The sequence below is a fragment of the Bombus bifarius genome, unplaced genomic scaffold, assembly GCF_011952205.1.
Source record: "Bombus bifarius isolate JDL3187 unplaced genomic scaffold, Bbif_JDL3187 scf7180000007968, whole genome shotgun sequence".
Taxonomy (NCBI): Eukaryota; Metazoa; Arthropoda; class Insecta; order Hymenoptera; family Apidae; genus Bombus; species Bombus bifarius.
The window spans coordinates 352,933-376,776 of NW_022884354.1; the positions used below are offsets into that span (position 1 = coordinate 352,933).

At 37.4% G+C, this 23,844-nt stretch overlaps 1 protein-coding gene and 1 long non-coding RNA gene across 7 annotated transcripts in view; one reads left to right on the forward strand and one right to left on the reverse strand.

Annotated features, from left to right (window-relative positions):
* The window catches only part of LOC117210349 (RING finger protein 44), a 38,383-nt gene extending 14,836 nt beyond the window's left edge, over positions 1-23,547 (reverse strand). For 2 of the 6 annotated variants that reach the window (XM_033453294.1, XM_033453300.1), the window contains exon 1: positions 23,198-23,547. Coding sequence is in view for 2 of the 6 variants with exons in the window: in XM_033453328.1 (XP_033309219.1) it covers positions 17,857-17,888 (32 nt within the window). In the remaining 4 variants the exon portion in view is untranslated. Of the gene's footprint in view, positions 1-17,856; positions 18,228-23,197 lie in introns of those variants that run through there. The other 4 variants (XM_033453318.1, XM_033453308.1, XM_033453338.1 and 1 more) reach the window with 3 other exon arrangements.
* Positions 18,857-21,173, forward strand: LOC117210379. The gene is made up of 2 exons (XR_004488098.1): positions 18,857-20,609; positions 20,701-21,173. It is a non-coding gene; the product is annotated as an uncharacterized LOC117210379 (long non-coding RNA).
* Positions 23,548-23,844: the final 297 nt, after the last annotated feature.

Here is a 23,844-nt window from a genome sequence, read left to right on the forward strand (position 1 = left end):
CGAAGAGTAATTCCCCTTCATATATCACAGATTGTAACTTAAAAATCTGCCGATATTTGATTTATTAAATTCGTTAAAATCTTTAAAATTGCCATAAGAATTTTTTAAATTACAGTTTACGTTTTTAAACATTCCGATCTTTGATATATGCATGAAATTGCAGTTGAACTGCGGTTGGTTCCCTTAAAATTGGCAATCACAGTTCAAAATTTCCAACGTTAGTGTCTGGTCGCTGAAACCTCGTACACGTACGTTAGTGCTGGTGGATCTGATCGAGAGAGGCCAGAGCTCCTGGTGATGTGGCGATGTGCGCGTCTGCGAGAAACCCGTTTACCTTTAAACTCCTCTCTCGTAGTAGCGACTCTATCGAGACGCGGCCGACGCAAAAACCGTCTGAGACGAGGACGAAGGAATCGCGGCGAGAAACGCGTACACCGTTCCGGACGGCGCGGCGACGTGATCAAAAGCTGGCGTGAACGGGGTCACGATACCCGGACCATCACGATTCCATGGAATTCTAATGGATTTTACCTTTTAATCGACGGTCCGAAGATTTAAGTATTCTTAAAAATTTAGGTTTGTAGGATACACGTAAACGTCGTTTCATATTTTCCTAACACAAATTTTAGGTTTTAATATTTTTCTCTTTTTTATGAAAGGTATAAAAGACGAGATAAAGAAATTTAGGTACTTTGGAAAATTTTATTTCTGCGTTTAATTATCGAATCGGAGGCGTAGACAGTTTTTTAAATTTACTTTTCAAGTTTAGAATACGCACAAATTCTAGGTGATATTTTTTCTACGACAAATTTTAACATTTGATCATCGAATTACAGAGGTTTAGGTATTTTCACGCAACATCTACGAACGTGGGTGTATATATGTACACTGTATGTAGGATACAGTAATTTTCTAATAATTTCTAAACTTCGTCGCGTTTCCTATAAGCGTTGTAATACCTATAAACGTAGGTGTATGTACATCGAAGTCGTCTAGTTTACTGTCAAAACACCTGTTCTTTTCGCGACACGTGTAACAGCATAAAGCGAATCTTCGTGCATTTCGAAAACGGTTGGAAGTTTGAAGGTTACCTCGATATCATATCAAGCGTTAAAAGTGTTATGGCCGATAACTTACAAGCACATTTTTCTTATATTTGGAAATAGGAGACTGTTGTCGTAAGGATTTTCATTTTCCATTTCTTTGAATCATCCATTTCGAAGCTTCCATATGTCTTCTCTAATTTTGTATCCAATGACGCTATGTTAGGGATTCTTGAGAGGCCTGTCTATTCGAGAACCTAAACTCACAATTTTCTAGGAATTATTCTCCGTTTCAAAATTCTCAACTCGGCGGCACTTTGCCACACACAACCAAAATATCCAATAAATGAAAAAAGATTCAAGAAGAAGAAAAAGAAGAGGAAGAATAAAAAGACATCAAAGACCGAAAACTCAAGCCAAACCACCTGTACTAAAAACCGCAAGACTGCAAGAGATTCATTCTCCATTTCATAACTCTCAACTCGATGCATTTTTTTAGCAACCTGGTCGAACCACGACGAGCGGCTGATGCCGGAGCGAGCAAGCCAACCAGTTCCGGGCGAGCAAAGTTGCAACGTAGGAACCAAAGCCTCCCACGATTATATTCTCGACCGAAAACTCCGAGGCTGATGATCAAGGCGGATGGAAGACGTTGGCCAGTGTCGACGAGGGTATGTATAAAGGCTGGAATTTATGCCGCTCGAGAAGACGGCAGCTGCGTTTTCGATTTTTCCACCAGCTGTTGGCACGGTGTCTCACGGGCAGGGCCGTAGACCTTCGTTCGTCCACTCGAATAGCCCTTAAAAAGCCGAAACGTACAAAAGGTGGTCCCTAGGGCGGTGGCAGTACAGGTCGAGACCTTGTTCCCTCTTTTTATCATTCTCCCTTTTCTCTACATATCACCCTTTTTTCTCCTTCTACGTGCTTGGTTCCTGTTCGTTCGTATCGAGAGAAAATGCTTTTGGTGCACCTTCAGGAGTCCTCGAGGAATCAGGGAACTCAACGAGAGAGAGAGAGCAACACCAAGGAGCTTGAGCTGCTCTCTATCGATCCAGGCCGCCTCGTATCACGAAACTGGCTGGCACCCTGGAGAGAGCGACCAAGAGACGAAAGGGAGGGAAGACGAAGCGAACGAACGAGAAATAGAGAGGAAGAGGGATAGAGAAATTTCCACTTCGCTCTCCTCAAAGGATGCACGGGATGGACTCGGTGGATTTTCTGTTTTCTATCGAACTTTCTTTGCGGAGCAATTCTCTTTTCTCGTTATTGTTCCGGCTGATTGTTATTCCAACGTTTTACGTATCGTAATACATTCGATCGTGTATTTTATATATTAGCTGAGGCGTTCTACTCTGAGAAACAGATTGGCAGATCGAAACGTGTAGAGTCATTCTTGATGATTCGTTAAATTTTGTTTTATCGTCGATTGGGCTACGTTATTAACATCTTTGATCGTTTAGTTTCTGACGAATTACACCCATCGCGTGTTCTCTTGTTAAAACCGAAAAATTAAGAAAAAGATCGAGTTTATCGATACCTTCTCGATCATTTTTCCTATGATAAGAACAGAACGAACGTATGGAAAACGCGTATTAATTGGACGTAGCGTAGAGATAACTTTGATCAAGTACACGTGTTGTTCCAAAGAACGTAGAGTTAAAGTTTCATTTCGAAAAAAGGGACATTTGATATGAAGCGATCTAATAGATATAGAGGTGTACAGTTGGTTCGATGCACGGATTTATGGCAACATGGCCGCTATTGATTGAACTGGAAACGATCAGACAACTCTCTCACTCTCACTCACACACACACACTCTCTCTCTCTCTCTCTCTCTCTCTGTGGAGTTGATAGTGAATGGACTGGTCGAAAACGAGTTTTATTTCGATGTTGCTTTGCATCTTGTAGGGCCAATGATTTGTTATGTTATTTATTATGTTATGAGAAATTACAAGTACCGGTGGAGGAAAAGAGTATTCGGTAACCTAGTCTAGAGTAGTATAGGGTAGTAAATCGGAATTAACTCTTTCATGGTACGATCCACGATTCACGATCATACACGTATATAATTGTCGAAATTTATTACACGTAAAACAACTAAAAGACAAGCGTACAGTTAATAAAGATCGAAGTACATACTTGACCTGCAACCCTTTCACGATATAATAAAAGCAAGAAAATGACGAACGAACGATTTCAAATATAACTGTTTTTTTATCAATAAAATTTCTGCGATTTCTAACGCTATATACAAGAAGACATACATATACATATATACTTGTAGTATTTTATCAATAATAAATTTCAATTCTTTATATGCAGATTGGATCGTTGATGATATGAACAAAGAGAGACTCAGAGATTTTTATTTTTGGTGAAAAAGGTTTCAAACGCTTGACTCGATGAAAGTTTACGTAATATAGCAGAGACTCGATAGGTATTTTATAAACTCCACACGTATATTTTGTAAGCATAGAACAATAAAAAGAAAGGTAAGCTTGGATATAAATCGAAATGTCAAAAAAATATATTTGCCTATGGCGAATTATTAACAACGTACAATAAGATTCAATATATGTGACATTTATGACATTGTATTACGTTTGTCGATTCCCTCGAGTATCCATCGCTCTTAAATCGTTCGTTCCGCCATTCTTTGTTTTATTTCGTTATTTTATACCTGCACGTAAATGAGTCAAGTAGAAAATTGCAAAGCTTCCTAACGACTATAATACCAACGCTATAGAGAAGTAATTATAACTTATAAAGTCATTCAAATCGCGTTTTGAGAAACCGAGTAACTCGGTAAACGATAACACTGAAAGTGAAGTCTCTAGAATTTTCTATTTCCGTAAAAAGAAAAAGAAAAAGAAAAAAACAATGGAGTTGGTTTCGATGCGTTCGATGAAGTTCTTTCGCTTTCGAACGAAGATAAGACGAACAGATAGCAGAGGCGAACGATTGCGAAGCGGGAACGATCGACCAGCAGCCTTCGAGAAGAAACGAGGATGCGTTAAAATATTCAAGGTCCACTCTGGGTAAAGAACATTCGACTTCTGGAGGATGGTGCGTTTCCTCGCGATGCAAGAGACCTAACGAGCTTCCGGAGAACGAATAACGTTCGTTTCAGTCTGAATAATTTCGACTTTCGATAGAGTTATTTCGATTCTTATTACGTGAAATATTATTATTGTGTTGTTCAAATATCGCGAATTTTACCGTAACATTATACGAAAGATATATTTTAGAAAAAATAAAAAGAAATTTCTGGATAAAATTAGATTTGGTTAGAAAAATCTGTATGCTTTCAAAGATTAAAATATAATTTAATAAATTGCCGTAATAAATTGTCGAAGAGAACTCTTGTGAAGAAAAGATTCGACGTCCTCTGATTAAAAAAAAAAAAAAAAAAGTAGTATGACATATCCTATGGGTGGGATAATCTGATTAGAATGTAATAAAAATGGAGAATAGTGATTTTTCGTGATATTAGAGTTTATCTTTCTCGACGATGGAATTTATAGTTTGGTTTTCTAGTTAACGCGTAAGGTGATTAACGTGCTATTTGGGACACCCTGTATATTTACATTTGGAGCGCACCCAGCATCACGAGTGTGACTCGTTATCACCTCTGGACTGTGTTTTCCACGCGACAAGTGTAACTTGTAAGACACAGGGGGTTAATTTGATACAAGCGCGTACTATGATGCAACCCCTAATAAGAGAGATGCGAAAACCAACTGTACTATGTATCGATAGATAACGAGATCATTGAAATAATCGAGCTTAGATACCAGCGAAAGCTTACCGGACTGTTTCCTCGACCGTTGTAAAAAGAAGGCGAATTTTTCTTCTTAGCTTTTCTAAAAATATTATATGTATGTACCGTGTGCACACAATACCATATTTCACGACCATAATTCAATAGTAAATGAGATTAAAGAAATCTTATGGAGAAATCTTATACGTAGAAATAATCCTGCAGAAATCTTCAAGAAACTCTTCGAATACATCTTCAGGTTCCAAAAACAGGCCACAATTTGATCGTAATCTTATATCAGAAATATAGTTCAACTTGTACTAAACTTCGAATTTAATTATCACATGGAACATTATGTAATTATAGTTTCATATAAGATATACCTTAGTATTAAGCTGTTAATAATTCGATTCATACCGAACCACGAAATATACTTCCATAAATTCGAGCAATTTTGTTATATTAAAACTATGCCAGTGAAATGGACGCGAAAACAAAACACAGTATCCAGTACAGGCGCAAATAAAATTCTTAAAGGATTAACAAACCTTCCTCGGATGGCTCATTTCATTTTCTCACCACGCCACACCAACCTTCTAAAACATCTTATATTCTCACTTCGTACTAAGCTTCTCGAATAAACTCCCTCTTCTTAACCTTCTTCCATTTATTCCGTTTTAGTTTCTACGCTCAAATAATCCATGTACACATATAAACCGTAAAATGCCTTCCAGAACGATACTAAAAAAATAAAACAATGCTAAAAAACGACGTATGTTTAGCTGCTTTTTCATCGGAATAATTTCAACGATTCATCAAAATAGTCTCGTTATTATAAATAACGCGCGTTATACATTGAATATTTTAGAGACCTTTGCGTATTGTCCACGTTCTGTATAGTTTCTCCACAAGCACCTAAAGACCCGCACTCCACCGACAGGATTTGATTTTTAAATTTAGGATTGTTCAGCAGATTGGAAGAAAATTTGAATTTGGCTGACACAACTGTATCGAAATTTAATCGACCACCGTTGCTCTGTATTCGGGGCATGTTCGTTCTTCGCTCGAACCTTTTCCTCGTAGATCACGACGACGATCAGCGACGCTTTAATTTATGCGTACGTACGTACGTACGGTAACAGGTACCTACGCTTAGCCCTGCTGAACTGGACCTACTGGTTCGAAATAAACAAATGGAATTAAAAGCAACAATCCGGAAACGGGAGCCTGTTCTGCCTCTATCGTACGGTATTATACCGTGGCCTTCGTAGTTGTGCATCCGCGTTTGTTTATGCGAGCACAACGATCAGGACCATGGACGAAAAACTGGCGTACACATTCGTACACGTCATGCTGCCCCTGGTCTCTTATTGTTAGTCGATGTTCGCAAACACAGGCAAACCGATGACTAACGAGTCCATATTCGCCTGTTTCGCTTTGAGAAATTAGCCGCATGACTTGTTCGTGCGACTCCAACGACCATGGTTTTATATTTCTGACTTTTTTCGCTTTCCGTTGAATCATCGCGATTCGATTTGTAACTGCTGCGTGCTAGTCGTCGATAATATACGAAAAAGTTTCGAATTTTTGTAGTAGGTTAACGCGAAGGGAATCTTTCTTCGAGTGTAGACAGACGGAAGGTATACAGAACAGGTTGAAGCACGAAATTCTTCGCGAGAAAAGCGAGTAGAAAATGCAGCAGCGAGTCTTTTCTCTTGGCAACTGCCGCTTTTGACATAATGGGGTTTGAAAGCGCGTGGCTGCGCGCCCTATATCACTACACGCCAAAGCCAGTGTGCTACACGCCAGTTTTGAGGTTAATTTTCTCTGCTATGGAAGATTCTACGAGAATACAAAAACCATCTTATCAAAATCTTATCAAAGGCATATTAACCAAACAAATCGAGTCCTACTCGCGTAAATAACAAACCTACCCACTGTACGTGTAATATTCTATACGAGGCATAATTCGTCGATATAAAAGCGGTTAACGAACCTCTATTAACCGTGTCACCCATGATCCCAGCCAATTTAGCCAGTAAACTCGTAAAACGCGTGCACGCGCCCGCATATGGCGTCGAGGGCAGGCGTTTGCTGGGCTTAGGAGTATTTTATCCACCGTTTTTCGTCCCCGCGGGTTTTTCTTCGCGAAACCGACGCAAGGCAACAGCGGAGGAGTTCTCAGAGCCGAAGAGAGAGAGAGCCCGTATGCGTCACCGTGCCCGCATACCGCAGCGGCGAATTACAACCATCCCTCCTCGCCACTACACCTCCTCTAACGTCCCCTGTAATGATGGATATTGTGGCCAGTCCCCGAGGGAACTCGATCTTTCGACGATCCACAATCGTAGCCAGGTAAGGAGGAGAGATTAGAAGAGAGACTTGGAAAACCGCCTCTTCGCATGATGTTTTATAGGGGGATGAGAAAATGGCTAAGCAAAGGTACGTAGATCTGATCTTTTCTATTTCCTATAAACTCGATACAACCATAAAAATAGTTACACGTATAAACCGAGACTATTGTATCTTATATTAAAATCGAAATAAGACTCTGGTCATCGAGCTGCAACTGTATCAACAAAGACGTCCAAATTACTTAAAAAATCTACTTTTAATCATCTGAAGGGATGGATTGTAGATATTTTATGTCGATAAAATAAACAAAAGTGTATATGCATATATACAAATTTTACAATACATATATATCACAACGTGAAACGGTGGGATAACAGAGAACAGTATTTAAGTATGTACAATGTACCAAATGGGTTTCAAGACCTTTTAGTAGCTTTGAAAAGATTCTTATTTTTGTACGTAGCTCGTACGTTTGAAAGTAAAGAATTAAACGAGGGTGTTGCGTAGGCTCGGAATATAAATGCGAAAGTAATAAATTTAAGGGATAGAGGGATTGGTATTAGGGTGCAATACGGAATATACGTTTATTAGACGGCTGTAAAATAGTAGTAAAATTGCTGTCTTTATCTAAAGATTTTAAAATACGTCCTTTTGAACAAATTTTAGATACAATATGGTATAGCTAATAAAAGATTGGAAGTGGCCTGCATTTCCTCTATGTCTGACAGTGACGAACCACTTTAACTACCATAACGGTACACGTTTTGCAAAGTACAATTGTTTGTTTATTTTCTAAAAGATCAAATTACCGATAGAATTTTATAATACAGTATATTATGTTCTGTGTAGTACTGTGAATTTTAAAAATATATATATCTCTCTCTCTCTCTCTCTATATATATATATATATATATATATAAAGATATATATATATATATATATATCTTTAAAATTCACAGTACCACACAGATATATGTATATATATATATATATAAAGATATATATAAAGATATATATATATATATTAACTATCGACTATATATTAACTATATATATATATATATCTGTGTAGTACTGTGAATTTTAAAGATATATATATATATATATATATATATATATATATATATATATATATATATAGAGAGAGAGAGAGAGATATATTTTTAAAATTCACAGTACTACACAGATATATGTATATATACATATATATATATATATATATATAAAGATATATATAAAGATATATATATATATATATTAACTATCGACTATATATTAACTATAACTATATATTAACTATATATATATATATATATAGTTATATATATATTTATATATATATAGTTATAGAGTATATATATATATATATATAGAGTTAAATTCAGTATGCACCTATATGAAAATAAACTTCAAAGAGAAAAGATTATGAACTCTGAATCGAAGAATTACATCGAACGTACGTATCTGATGTACGTAGCCTAGTAAAGTTCTGAATAGTCGATTTCTCAACTCTAGACTATACTTCGTCTGATAAAAAAATCAAGATTATATGCCTTGTATCGCGTATACAAGTATCACTGAATCTATCCTCGTCCGAACTTTGTGTTTCCAATTTCCGATTAAAAATAAGGTTTGAGAACGATCGACAAAGTTGAAAAAGAAGCTCCGGAATCCATGATTTATTTAAACAATTCCATATCGACGCATCCAGAGAAGCTTGATCGAAACACGAAACGCTAATGGCTGACTCGATCGCAACTTTTTATCGCGTTATTGACAAATACCACGGTATCTCTATCTGCCAGTGGAAGAACGATGATGCAAACGAATTTCTTGTACAAAAACTCACGCACGTATCCCAAAGAGAAATACAATACGCACGATACAACAAATAATCTGAATATCGCGATTTAATTCGTTAAAGAAAAGCATCAAATGGAAATATTTGCAATCGTCCGAAGAAAATTACAACAGATTTCAATGGATCAAGCTGTTACGTTCGTAAGGCTGTAATAATTATCAACGCTGGTAGGAATTTTTCTATACTAAAATTAGGAAATATTACAATTGAACGAAGAAAAATAAAATTAAAGAAGATGAATACAACGTACAACAGGAAAAAATGAAAAACTTTGTAGGAACCGACTTAGAGAGATTTCGAGGTAAAGAAATCTCGTACGCGGCAAAAGATCTCGAGCAAATCGCGATGCACGTTGTTGTATACAGCTCCCTTTGCAACCAAAAGAAATCTAGAGTACTTATTTTTGAACGTGACGCATTGACAAAAGACGATCCTGCAAGATCTTCGATGACAATACTACGACGCGTAGAAATACACGAACTGCTACATTTCCATATCGATGCGAATATGTGGCCGTGGAAGGCTGGTGTATTAACCTAGCCTTGTTGTTTCTTGAATATACATAATAAAAAGATGCCGAGATATTTCATTACGATAATTTTACGATCGTCTTAAGGATTTGATAAATTCAGTCTTTAAGTACAAGTTATAGTTACACTGTACAATTGTAGTAGTTATATCGTACAATTATTATTTATGTATATATCGTTCGTAATCATTGTATTATAATAAACAATGAGTTCTCTTTTTCTCTAACGAAGTATTAACAATTGTATCATTACTATAGGATGTTCATGATTCTGTTACGTATTTAGTTATACATATATATAGCTTCTTTGTTTCGATGGTAACACGAATAAAAAAATTTGAAATTTGCTTTCGTTCGATAGAAGGCTTACATTCTGTTTCTATATTTATCATGTGAAACGGTATATTTGTAAGTTCATCAGTTTCGCGTCAGAGAGCAAAATTATTACTTATAAACCTGGCCTTAATTTTACAACACTCGCTCATCTTCGGTAATTTTGCGACGCTTCGAGTGCAAGCTTGTACTGCTTTCGCGAATAGTGGCATATCTTGTGTTAAGTCAGCCTCGTAACGTCGTTCGAATGACTCACGAAGATTTCTTTGTAAGCGTTAAAACGCTTCTACTTTAAAGTTTACATTTTTTAAGTCGCGCCGCTATCGGAATAAAGCAGCGATATATATTCTAGTGACGTAAATTTTTAAAAATTGATCGCGGACGCGAAGAAAATTTGAACACAAATGTTTGTTATACGAAATCTATCCAAGTTCAATATACAACTCGCTACGACATTTGATCGATCAACATTTTCCTTTGCAACGAAGCATTACCTTGCGAAATCGTTTTTTGTTTCCTTCAATGCCATGATATCTTTTACGTCTTTCTGCATATTCTTATCAAGAGTATGGACAGAGTTTTATCAAAGGATATTTCGAAGCTGTTTTACAAGATACTCGATCGAATTCGAATATTCTATTCGTATTCTACGTTTATACCGTTATGACATTCGTTTGTTCATTATTTAAATTCCATTTGCCTTTAATCGAACTCCATTACAATTTCTATCACGTTCTCCGCTGCGTTCTATCGGTCATTTTCTAGCCCATTGCATTTTTCTGACACTGAAAGATGTCTCAAGTTCGAGCAACGTACGAAAGGATTGTTTTATTTGTATTCTCGAAGATTTCTTCGTTTCCTTAGATGAATTTGCATAAACATCGCCGTCATTAATTGTCTGTAAATTAAATTTTATGTTGAAAAGTCTACTATAGTTTAGAGTTAGAAAAAGACTTGTTAATTAATTATTTGCATTAATTTTCTCCCACATACACGTAAAACATATTTCTTCCTTGAAGATTTATTCAAATTCCAAGATACAATTTCACCGCGATTCATCTTCACGTAATTTAAACTATCATTCGTTAGTTGCTCTATCGCTTTTTCAATTCTTTGTTCTTAAATCAAATTTCAACATACCACAACTACGAAGCTCGCAAATTACTTAGACTCCATCCTATTCTTCATTCTTAATCCTTCCCTCAAATTGAAATCTACAACTCTATATATAATATCCTAATTTCTTTCTTTACAATGTCAGCTATTAATAATTTTCATCCTTATAACCATCTTATATCAATTACTTTAACTTTTTACTTTGCCTATTTTCTATCTTCTAGTTGTAAACGCGAATCTACAATCCCATAATATTCTAACTTATTTCTCTACGATGTAAAATACTAGTTACGCAAATTTTTCAATTTCACTTTTCCAATACTTTGTAATTAAATCCTATTTCTATTCGCCGGTATTCGATCAAAATGGAAGAAATCAGAAAGAAAAGAAAAGGGAAATCCTCAACAAACCGTATACGTATAGATCTGTATATTAGGTTAAGTAAAAAGTTCTGAGCGTTTTTCGCTAGATGTCTTTAGTGAGCCATATCTCACGATGTGCACATCGCATCGAGTCATAGTATACACCGATTTCAAGGTGATATTACGCATCAAAAAGGTTCTTTGTCAGTTTTGTGTTCGGTGAAGCCAGTTGTGTGTTACAGCGTTCGAAAATGGAGATAAAAAAAGAGAAAATTCGATACATTCTTCAGTACCACTACGACCAAGGTGAAAAGGCGGAGCAGGCGGCCAAAAAAATTTGTGCTGTTTATGGACCCAGTACAGTATCGAATGCAACAGCAAAGCGGTGGTTCCAACGATTCCGTTCTGGTAATATGGACGTCGAAGATGAGGCACGCTCTGGTAGGCCAATCGTCGAAAATGTGGATAAAATCATGGAAATCGTCGAGTCGGACCGGCATGTGAGCACTTATTCCATTGCCCAGGAACTGAAGATTAGCCAGAAAACCGTTTGGAACCATTTGCATAAGGCTGGTCTCAAGAAGAAGCTCGACGTATGGGTGCCACATGAATTGACGCAAAAGAACCTTTTGGACCGAATTGATGCCTGCGATTCTTTGTTGAGACGTAACGAAATCGACCCATTTTTGAAGCGGATGGTGACTGGCGATGAAAAATGGGTCACATACGAGAACAACAGCCGAAAAAGATCGTGGTCCAATCGCGGTGGGCCGGCCCAAACGATCGCCAAGCGTGGATTAACGGCCAAGAAGGTTTTATTGTGTGTTTGGTGGGATTGGAAGGGAATCATCCATTATGAGCTGCTCCCATCGGGGCAAACACTTAATTCGGACCTCTATTGTCAACAACTGACCAGACTGAAGCAGGCGATCGACCAGAAGCGGCCAGAATTGGCCAATAGGAAAGGTGTTGTGTTCCATCAAGACAACGCCAGGCCGCACACATCTTTAACGACGCGTCAGAAGCTCCGAGAGCTTGGCTGGGAGGTTCTATCGCATCCGCCGTACAGTCCAGACCTGGCACCAAGCGATTATCACCTTTTTAAGTTTTTGCAAAATTTTCTTGATGGTACAAAACTGGCCTCAAGAGAGGCTTGTGAAAATGAGCTGGTCAAGTTTTTTACCAATAGGGACGAGGACTTCTTCAACCGCGGAATTATGAAATTGCCTTCAAAATGGACAAAAGTAATCGAACAAAACGGCGCATATTTAATCTAAATCGAATAATCTTGACTATGTTAATTTCATCGTCGAAATAAAGCGAAAAAGCGCTCAGAACTTTTTACTTCACCTAATATAAACGACCATTTCACGGATTTATATCGACGATTTCATCAGCTTTCCACAGAAGAACACGCATTCTTCCCCGAACGTTCGATCCGCTTCGAGGATCGAAAGACGTCACGTCATCGGCAAGATTAATAATACGTCACGAACAACGACTATACACGTCACTTTCACGAAAAACAAGACCGCAAGGTACATAGAAAGACCCGTATCGCGGTCCAACGACCGCGTTCAAGGGAATTTCTCGATTTCCGCAGGGTCGCCATCGAAAATGAGGAACAATGGAGAGCTATGACTCTGGCCGAGGCTTGTTCAAGTTGTTAAAATTTCTTAGTTTCGAAAGATATAAAATCTGTCAGAAACGCTTACAAACATGGAAGATTAAAAGATTACGGACACAAAACAGTACGGAAAGGTTGAAAGGTTCTTCTCGATTGACAAACAGCAACGGTAGAAATATAAAGAAAGTTCTTAGACTTGGTTGTCTACTGAAGCATAAGCTCGAGTAAAATATTTGAATACAAATGACTATCATAAAGACGGTCGAGAAGCGGAAACCTCCGAAAAAGCATTCAACAAATATCTAATTAAAGTAAAATAATAGTTAAGCTCAAGAATTCTTACTGGTTATGTACCATTTAATCCTCAGATATATTTTAGTACACACAGCATGACCGTCCTCGCACCATAATTAAATCCTCTACATCTATACTTTACACTCGAATAAGTACCAGAGAGAAAATCAATAGAAAATTCCATAATAATTTCAACGAACATTTCTTATATTACCAACATCTGCATCAATAAACTGTTTACTACTGTAATGTTTGATTTCTAAACCTATCAAATGCTATATTTCCATCAAATGTAGTATAGTACATTTATGTATAATATAATAAACTGTATACCTTGAAGAAGCATGAAAAATCTATAGAATTCTACGATAATTATAACTAACAATCTTTATAGTTCAATATTTATGTCAACCAAATTTTTACTATCGTAAGGGTTGATTTCCAACCGTCCTAACAATTGCCATGTTCCCATCATTCGCAATACAGTACTTATATATAGTACAATTCCATAGAAGGGACCCTTCCAACTAAGGATATACGAAGGTACCGTTCGGTGTACGGGCGAAGTGCACTTCCTGAAAAAAACCCAGGTGGACCTGCTGCCTTTCTTCAGGTACCACCTGCCTCTGGCTGGTTTCAGTCCCTCGCAACAAGTCTTGAACTCCTCACATACATCGTTTTCCTGAACATATTCTCAGGCAGATAGCAGCAAGATGGTAGGCTGGCTTAGCTGGCTGATTTCGAAACGAGAATACGCGAGCCGTAATTCCATGCAATTCGCAAAGAAAACGAAGCTTTCGGTTCCAACGACGTTTTACGGAAAGCGGCGACCGGAAACGGTGCCCGCACGGATGTAACGAAACATCGAGCTACACGATGCATCGCGTGACGTCTTGAGAAATTCTGATGATTCACTGTGTTCCTCGGTTTTGTACAATATATATATTTTTTTTAATTATATTCAGAATATAACATTGAACAGCTTCTTTGCTTTCCTTGTATTATAGGTATCTATAGTAATTTGATTAATAATAATAACAATAACCGTTTTGACTGTTTTTAGGAAAAAGTTCAAGTATATTCTAGAAATATTTAATTGATTAAGTAATTTTAGTTCTGAAAATATCTCTGAAAAAGTTCCAGCGTTTCATATAAATTTTAGTACAGAGTAGATAGAGTTTTAAACATTCGTCATGTAATTTTGCTCTTTACGATTGGTTTTACGAATGATGAATTTTAAATTGAATTATTAAGAATTTTGCAGTTTTTGGAAATAACTTGTAGTTTATTATCTAACATATAACTATATATAATGTATAGATACAATAGAAATAGAAAAAGATGATTGCTGTAGAAATGTCTAAAGTTAATTCTACAGCGAATTATATTTTCCATAGAATATAGATGTATGTTCTAAATTTTAAGACTTTCCAGAGATCTCCGACTACATGCAATTTGAAGGACTGCGAACTGTTAAATGAAATTTCAAAACTTTCCCTTATTACCTCAAATACGTATTCCAAATCTGTAGTACGTACCAAACATTAAAGTTAATTATTGCTATATCTACTTTAAATCTAAATTTAAAGTTAATAAATTTTCTTCGAAATTATTGAGAAGGAATGAAATAAAATTACGTAAAGAAGATTAAAACTTTTTATTGGGATTGTGAAATATGTATTCTGAAGATAAAAAAAATTAAGGTAAACGAGGCTTAAGTCAATTTTGCCTCGTTTCCGGAAATTAATGTTTGAAACTTGATATATTCCATGTAACTAAATTTTTATTATCTTTTAAATTATATATTATTTTACTCTTCTCTCTGATATGTATTTATCTAATTAAAAAGAAGCTTTCATTATCAATATTTTCTGTATAACAATGTTAATTTCATGTACGAATAATACATTTCTTATGAAATGATTGAAAACGAATAAATTACTTAAAAATGTAACTTTAATTTATGGTAATAGATTTTAAGACAAACGTAAAATAAGATATACAATAGAGTTTCGAGTTCAAGGTGGTTGCAACGTAACCAGTGACCAAAGCAAACTGATGAGCTAAACAAAACGTTTCTACGTCGAAGCAGCAAACATAACCTTACATTTCTTGAAAAATAGGGAGAAAAGAAGAATAGTATAAAACTATTGTAACAATAATTCAATTTATTCATTATATTCTATTTCTGATTCTCTACTATGAATAAAGAAATAAATTGCCTAACTTCAGGGCAAACGGTTAGAACACAATCGTCTTCTTCGCCCCCAAAAAACAGAAAATTTTGGTCAAGATATCAAAGCATATCTTTCAACGACCATAAAACGTTATTATTATTTAAATGTGACATGTCATTTTTTAAGTTACTTGTCCGCTTCCTATGGCATTTCAAATAAATAATTATAGTATCTTTTATTCGTTAAGAAATATACTTTAACATTGTGCACAAATTCGTCGTTTCTGAATAGAGTAAGAAATGGCCCTTTTCTGCAATTCTCCTTCTCTCGGTTACTAAAACGAACACGAAACGCCACAGTAAAAAGATTCTAATCTAGCGAATACGACGACATACGAAACAGAAGAGAAAGAGCGACACGAAAAGACAATAAGTGGAAGAAAGAAAAATATTGTTTATCGCATTGGTGTCACATTTCTCTCTTGGTAGATGCTGGATGGGCAGACTATCGTTCAATAAAATCTTTCTCGAAGAAAACGAAAAGAAAAAATCTCCAAAGAAAGGCATAGAGAAAAATATAGGCACAAAAAACGTATCTATGCTATCGATTAAAATTATTATCAATATTACGTATTTTAGTAATTAACATCTTTATATTATTATTTCGATAATATTACGCAACAAGATTTTTTTCCAAACGTTAGATAGAACGACTTCTATACGCTCAAAATTACGCTATTCGATGGTTACAGGCTACAGCTTCGACAATATGTTTCGTGATAATTTCGTTCGCCACGAGGACCTAACTATCTAAATCGCGGTTGTTTTTCATTAGTGGGAAAAATGGTTACGATTCCTTCAGCGAAGCATTTTCAGAGATGACGGAAATACCCCGGGCTGGAATATAGTCGTAACTAACCTTTCAGCTCCATGTCAGTCGACAACGCACACGATCAGTTCGATTCAGTGCTTGGTTTATCGGCAGAAATAAGGACGATCGCCAACAACGTCAATTTCCTCGATTTTAACAGAATACGACTTTAAATTCTGTTGTGTGTACAGTCAACCGGATATCGAACGAAATTTAAATCGTTATCTGCCATCTGACAGGAGAAGAAAATACATAACCTCAAAATAACTGCGATTATCTATGTAGCATCGTATCGTATCAGTATAATAAGGAAAAGATCGCGTTAAAAACTGTTAAAATTGTTAAATTTCTTTGTCACAAACATTTTTTCATAAATAATAACGATATGTCAGTTTTAAGAAAATTTCCATACAAGTTTAATTTTGGCATGTGTACGATGTTTAGGATAGTATTAAATTCCTAAATCACAATTTTATCCTTTAATTGTACTAAGAGAAACGAGCTATACATGGGTACAAGTGCGAAGATAGCCTTAAATACAGTGTATCACTTGTATCGGTGTTTCTCCGTAACGTTTTTACTGCAATACAAAGCGCGAGACCTTGACGTACGAAGACAAGACAGTCGGCAAAATAGCTTGCTAGTAGACCTTAGTTATATGAAAAATACGTAAGTACTTATTTATCGTCACACGGGTATATACGTAAGTATCCACGTAGTCGTGCGAAAGATAGTAACCGCACGATTTTCCCTATTAAAGTCCCTGTTTGCTCGCTCCGAACGCGTGACGAGCATGAGTCGCTAGAGAAGCATTGACGTAGCCGAGAAAGAATCGAGCGAAACGATCGGAGCAGATAACAGCGGAAAAGGAAAAGGTGGTCTGACAGCGCTTATCTATCAGATTAAAAAGCAGCGGTATACATTGTTCCGTAAATCGCTTGCAAGTCGTGTGTACAGAGAAAAGCGTTTCCGGTGTAGGTTCTACGAGATACGAAATGCCCGCCGGAGGGCGTATCGATTCGAACAAAACATTTGTGTCCAAGTACAGTGATGCTCTCGCTAACTGGCCACAGGTCAAGATCTTATCTGGTCAGTTATCAAGGCAGGTACATGCATATATGTATCACTAGAAAAAGTCTAGTATCTTTCTTTCCTGTTAAACCTGAGTCAAATTACATGTACAATCGTGCCTTGTGAACTGACTGTAGTTATCCCCACCAATCAGAACTGACTTAATGAAACGAATCGTTGATGTCACCTATATATGTAAAATAAACAAATGTGCCAAATATTAGTATCTTAATCGTAGTTGAAGAAATCAGTTCCAAGAAGTGGTGGAGGTAGCGACGGTCAGTTAAAAAGAGAGAATTCTGAACAGCTAACGCGACGTTATTGTATACGTTTCCGAGCGTGTGCTAGTATGTCTAGTAGTAACTGTTCCAAGGCTTACGTTTTTTCTACTAAGGCTGTATCTGAGATATAATAGTTAGTAATCGGGAGAAAAACAGTGGAAGGAAGTTTTTCCTACCGTATGGGGTAACACTCCCGCGTCGCTGTCATGCTTCGATGTCACCGTTGCTGTGTTCGAGCGTTCGAAAGCAGAGACCACGATGATAGTATCAGACGCACGTATACACTGTGACACCGTAAAAGGCACACGATGTATGCACGCACGCGCGCACTGTCGAAACACACACGCACGTACGTAAAGCAACCACCACCGCTTGTGACACACACGAAACATATAACTTGAACCGTTCGTGGCGCGCGACAGACTGAGGCGAAACGCGGCTCGCGCTAGACTAGAAGGGGAGTTGGCCGCGTGGTGGGAAGAATTGGCGGTGGTGGGAGAGACCAGCCGCATGAATGTACGCCACGACAAAGGGGCCCCGCACTTTCGCTTTGCGGCGATACGGTCGATACGTGCTCTCTCGACCACGTGATAAGAGTTTACTTTTTCCTTTATTTTGATTTATCTGTATTCGTGAACGAAGAAGATTACGATATTAAATATTAGCAAAGGGATACTAATCGATTTATTATCTTAAAAGATTAACGGTACAAACGGGGTTCCAAGAGAATTAAATTGTGAAGCAATTGTATTATTCGCAGAAATTCAGTATAATCGCAGAAGATAGCATGTAGACAATATGTTTTGAGTAATTATTTGTACGATATGTCCATAAAGAAATGTAAGGTTGCTTACGCGCGATTAAAATCAATCGAGAATCAATGAAGGTACGAATCCGACCAGCTATTGTGTCTAGCAAACGTGTAACTTTTCCTATTCGATGGAAAAGAGCGCAAACATGCTTGGAATTGCGAATTTCATACCACGTAACCAATGCATACTCGTATACATAATGATACTATCGATCGACATTAAATGTAAAACTGTACAGCAATTGTATTAGTAGGTAAGTAGATTGAGTCCCTACGTATAATTTACGCATTGCTCACTGTGATCGTGAATCATATCGATACATCATACATCAGTTGATTTGTTAAGAAAGAATAAAAATAAAAAAGGAAAAATTACTCATCCACGTATAGCGAATGGATACACGTATGTACATCCCTGGGTCCTACAGGGTTTAATATCGTGAAGGGTAGTCGAGAGGAAGGAAGATAGGGACGACCCTAAAGCGAGGGAGTGCTGATGCTAAAGCCGCGAGCATGAAGGGACCTTCAAATAAAAAAAAAGATAGGACCTACTGAGCAAGCGAGCGAACAAGAGAGAGAGAAAGAAAAGGAAAGAGAATCCGGTCCCCCTTCTTTCGAGACCAGGGAAAGGCCGCACCCACGCAGTTCTTGAAGATCATGTTGGGTCCCCGCTGGCACAGCCCTGAGCGTGTAAGTAAACACGCCAAAGTTCTAGTACTTGAACATGGAGCGAACATTTTCCACAAGGTTGGATATCCCTCGTGAAACACGAATGCTGGCCACTCATGTAAATTCATAGAAAGCCTTTCAATTCAACCATTATGGGAAACGAAATAATACACGCAATAAGAACAGAATATATATTGGAAATTGTAAAGAAAAAAGTTTCGAGATTGTAAATTGATAGGTTAAGTCGAGATAGGTTATTTTCATGTAAGAAGCGCGAAAAACGTAGAACGAATAAATTGTTACTCCAACCTTATAACATTGCATAATATCGACGAAGTTGCGCTACGTTTTTACTGTGCAACATCTTCACCTTGCCTTTAAGGCAAATTCACATTTGCCTGTGTCATAACAGTTATATTATAACAATACTTGAACGTAAGATAATCAGAATGCACATGCTTGGCTAGCGAGTTGGTCGCTTAGGTTAAGCCAAAGTCAACACGTGGCAACGCCGCGCTACAGCTGTCATACACGTCACGCATCGAGTCAAAGCTCAACTTATTCTACATAAGTGTTTTATAAGAGTTGGTCGAGGAGAGATCTGTCCCTCCCGTTACGCGATACGAAACGAAAACGACTATGACTGGGAAGAAGTTGCACGCTCTCTGTCCGACTTTTTGATCGGTAGGAAAAATCATTTCTCCGTTAAAGGACAGCATTGTGCGGTCAGAGTACATACTACTGGCTCTGTGTTTGGGGCTACCCAGCGTTACCTCGTAACATTCTCATGCCATCAACTTCCCTCTCCCGAAATCCCAGACGGGAAAGTGAGTTTCGGAACATGATTGTTAATTTTACGTAACGTACGACTCGGTTGCTCACTAGGAACAAGTTTCCCCTCCTGCTTTTACCCAGATCTCCGTTCGATATCCAACTTGAATTTTCTCGACTGTAATTTCTCGATGAATAAAAAAGCGAGGTTATGTGCCTCTTTTGAATTTCCCGCTACAATTCTCACGCTCTCCGTGAGCATAATCTTCGTTCTCTCTCTCTCTCTCTCTTTCTCTCTCTTTGTTGTTGAAACAAGTTGCGGTACAGACTGCGACGGTGTTTTCGAAAAACAAACGAACGTTATCTCGGCGCAGCGATGTTAACCTTTCAACGAAGGCACCAAACAGACCAGGAGCCAGTGAAGAAATAAAGAGGGATTGACAACGAAAGAAAGGATGGAGGGATAGGGTTAGTCTGTATCAACTGTGCACCCTTATCAATTGGAAAATTGGTGTGTGCAGTGGGAGCGGAAGAGGAGGGGATTCGACAACGTTCAACTCGATTTGGTGGGGGAAGAACGATTAGGTTTACGCGCCTGCTAGGGGCGTACATATCAAAGGGTCGACGTAGGGGCTACTGTACACAGGGAATATTAGTTCAGATACAATTTTCGTTCTTGTACTTTCATCAACTTCGCCTTTCGAAGAATCCTTTAAAGTCAGAAATTATTTTAACGACCTGCATTGTCTATGCACCCTCGCCGAATTAGGAATTTCGTAGCGGCCAAACTTGGTGGCGAAAGGGAAGGGGAGTTCGGTACAAAAAGTAGGGGCGTATCCAAGGAATAGGATGAGAGGATCTTTGTGTGCACGTTGTGAGAGAAACCGAAAGAACCAGCAAATGAATCAGCGAGAAAGAGTACGGAGAGGGACGAACGCCAGTAAGGAACGGAAGAAGAGCGACTCAGGCGTCTAGGGCGCATGCGTCACTCATCGTGGGCGTCGGGAATGTGTTGACACGAGAACTTGAGAGAACGCCGTAGCCCTAATGCCACGACGCGACGGCCCGTGTTATCGTCGATACGGTTCCCATACTGCGGGTCCGCCCCGTCCTCGCGAAATCTGGGTCTTTCATCCTGACGAAATCGGGTCTCTGTCGGTGTCAACTCTCTACGGGGATTGATGATTCAGAAATTACTGTGCAAATGATAAACAGAACAAATAGAAATGAGCTAGACATGAATTGGAGACGTTTTCTAATCTTCACCTGTGAATTGTTATATACATATATCATTCGAACATACATATATCTCTTATTCGAATTAATATCTGTCTTGACATATTCAATTATTCACTTGTAATTTCTTGTGGAACATTACTGAAGAAGTATTCACTGTAGAATGCTTATAAATTTTCATTGAAGCTTTTTTTCTCTCGCTTCTAGAAACCTATTTTTCAGGGAACTTTTATCCGATGTTTAAAAGCTTGTATAAGTATAGAGTTAGCCGCGTAGCTACAGGGAATGATGTTCTTCACGCAGTAAATTTATATTGGACTATAATCAAATAAGCTGGCCGCAGAAGATATCCATATGTCTAAATTATCATCGGTTTTACGATGCTTTAAATATACCGCGCGACAATGTTCGATAGGATATGACGTGTAAAATAATTTTTAGGTTAACACCTAACTATTTATTTTAGTATCCTAGTTTTATTTATTATAGAAAAAATATATTATTTAACACTGAAATTAATAAAATTGTAATTGCATGTAATATATTTCAGTCACCAACGTACCAAGTTTCATGTATGAGTAGAATCTGTTAGAAGAAATGTTGCAAAATCCTATGCATTTATGAGCGGACCTTACGGAACAGTAAGAAAATCATGATTGTTGCTTATAACTTTTGGCCATCTGAGTAAACGAAGAAAACGCACTTTAATTTTTACATATATCTACATGTTGTCATGAAAATTAAAAAGTTTTAAATATATTCGTTTCTCGGTAAAGTTCGTTTAATGTAACGAGAAAATTGCAATTTGATTTCGCGTTTTTGTTAAAAACACATGAATGAAGAAAGCGTCATTATTATGATGTTGGTATTGTTATATTGTATCATTATACGTGCGTATATTGGTCGAAGCTACGAAGTTTCACTATCAACTATGCATGGAAAACTAGTGTTGCTTCATATGTACATATAAACTAAGCGAATAATCAATTGCATGTCACATGCGTTTAAATTCAAAAACAGGCAGTTTCCTATGAGAAATCGATGATAATCATAACAATTTTTGTAACTATAATACATAGAGATGCAATAATAAGAAAAGATTTCGTTTCTATACGTTCTCCAGTTTTGACGATGCGCCTGTCGCTTTCTGATCTGTACTTATTAGCAATAAAGGTACGTATATGGGGTACAACGTACCATGGCTATGTTGCGCAAGTATAACGAAACAGCGAAGCTCAGTTTAAGAAATTTAAGAAGAAAGCTTTTGCTACGTACTCGTACTTTCACGTATAAGTGATATACGCACATATACAAACAAACTTGCGTCCCATGTGTACAGATACACGTTCGGTATGATCATACATGTAGCATGTTAATATATACACATATCTGAATATGAACGGGATAAAGGAAAAAGAAGGTGGATTAAACATGGAGGGACGTAATGGCAGAAAAATTGAAAAAATTTATATCATAGGTGCATATCAGTGCAAACAAACGTAATATATATATCTATACATAGTTTCATATGTATAATTATATGTATATATTTATATATATATATTAATATATTATACATATATTAATTATCTTTCCATGTGCACGTAAGGGACACGTTTCCACGCTTTGTGTGCATCCTCTGTTTACGAAGGGCACTTATTGAAAATTGAAGGTGGTATACCACAATGAAAGCCAAATACGAAACCGAGCGAACAAAGAACGCTGGGCAAATGCGTATATCGAATGGTGGGAGACGTAGAAAGGATAACGCGAAAGGAAATCTAAAGGGGGAGGATTATCACGGTGGACTGCTACAGAAAAATTTTTCGGATAGGGAAAGTTAAGAAAAATTATATATATGTATGTGTATTCAGTCATCGGAGAAACGCATTTGGGAAATCTACGAAAAAGCAATGGGAAATGTCTGGGAACAGCACACCGTCCGGGGGTGAAATAAAGACAGGGGTCGAGCGAGCGAGAGAAATAGAGAGAGACAGCGCGCATCCAAATTTCGGAGGGAAAACTCCTACCTTTTACTGGGATAATCTGGGATTTTCAGAGCGATGTCATAGCAGAGTACGTTGGTTGCGCTAGGCGAAACCGACGGTCGGCGATGGCCGTGCAGCTCACCACTGAGAACACTGAGGTCGCTCCATGTCTCTCACTCGACCCAAGCCACGACCCCGCCCATTATGGGCCTACTGATATTCTCGAGGCCGTATGTTAAACCATAAACCACCAAATACGTTCATATGTTTAATTAATCTCGCCCGTAAACCACCAAAAATATTGTATGATATTCCGCGTAGCAATATCTACGTCGTAAGATTATCAGCGTTCTTGGCCACTGACGTCAAGTCAAACGCTTTCACGAACTTCGCTTATTTCGCCGTAGGTTAATGGCGGCACCACTTGCTTGCCTCATAGTGGTCGCGTTGTTATCCATCAATATCGACAGAGAAAAGACTCGACTAAGTAGCATAGTTTCGTCGCATTCTAATTCATGATAATTTTATTCTATTTTCTCTTTTCATTTAATACCGCTTATCTTTGAAACTTTGACCAATAATTCACAACAAATTTCCATTAATATTATAAAAATAAGTTTGCTTTTTTTTCCTTAATGTTTGAGCATTTGCACTTTGTATAAGCGTGCTGTCAGTGTATACAAATGTGT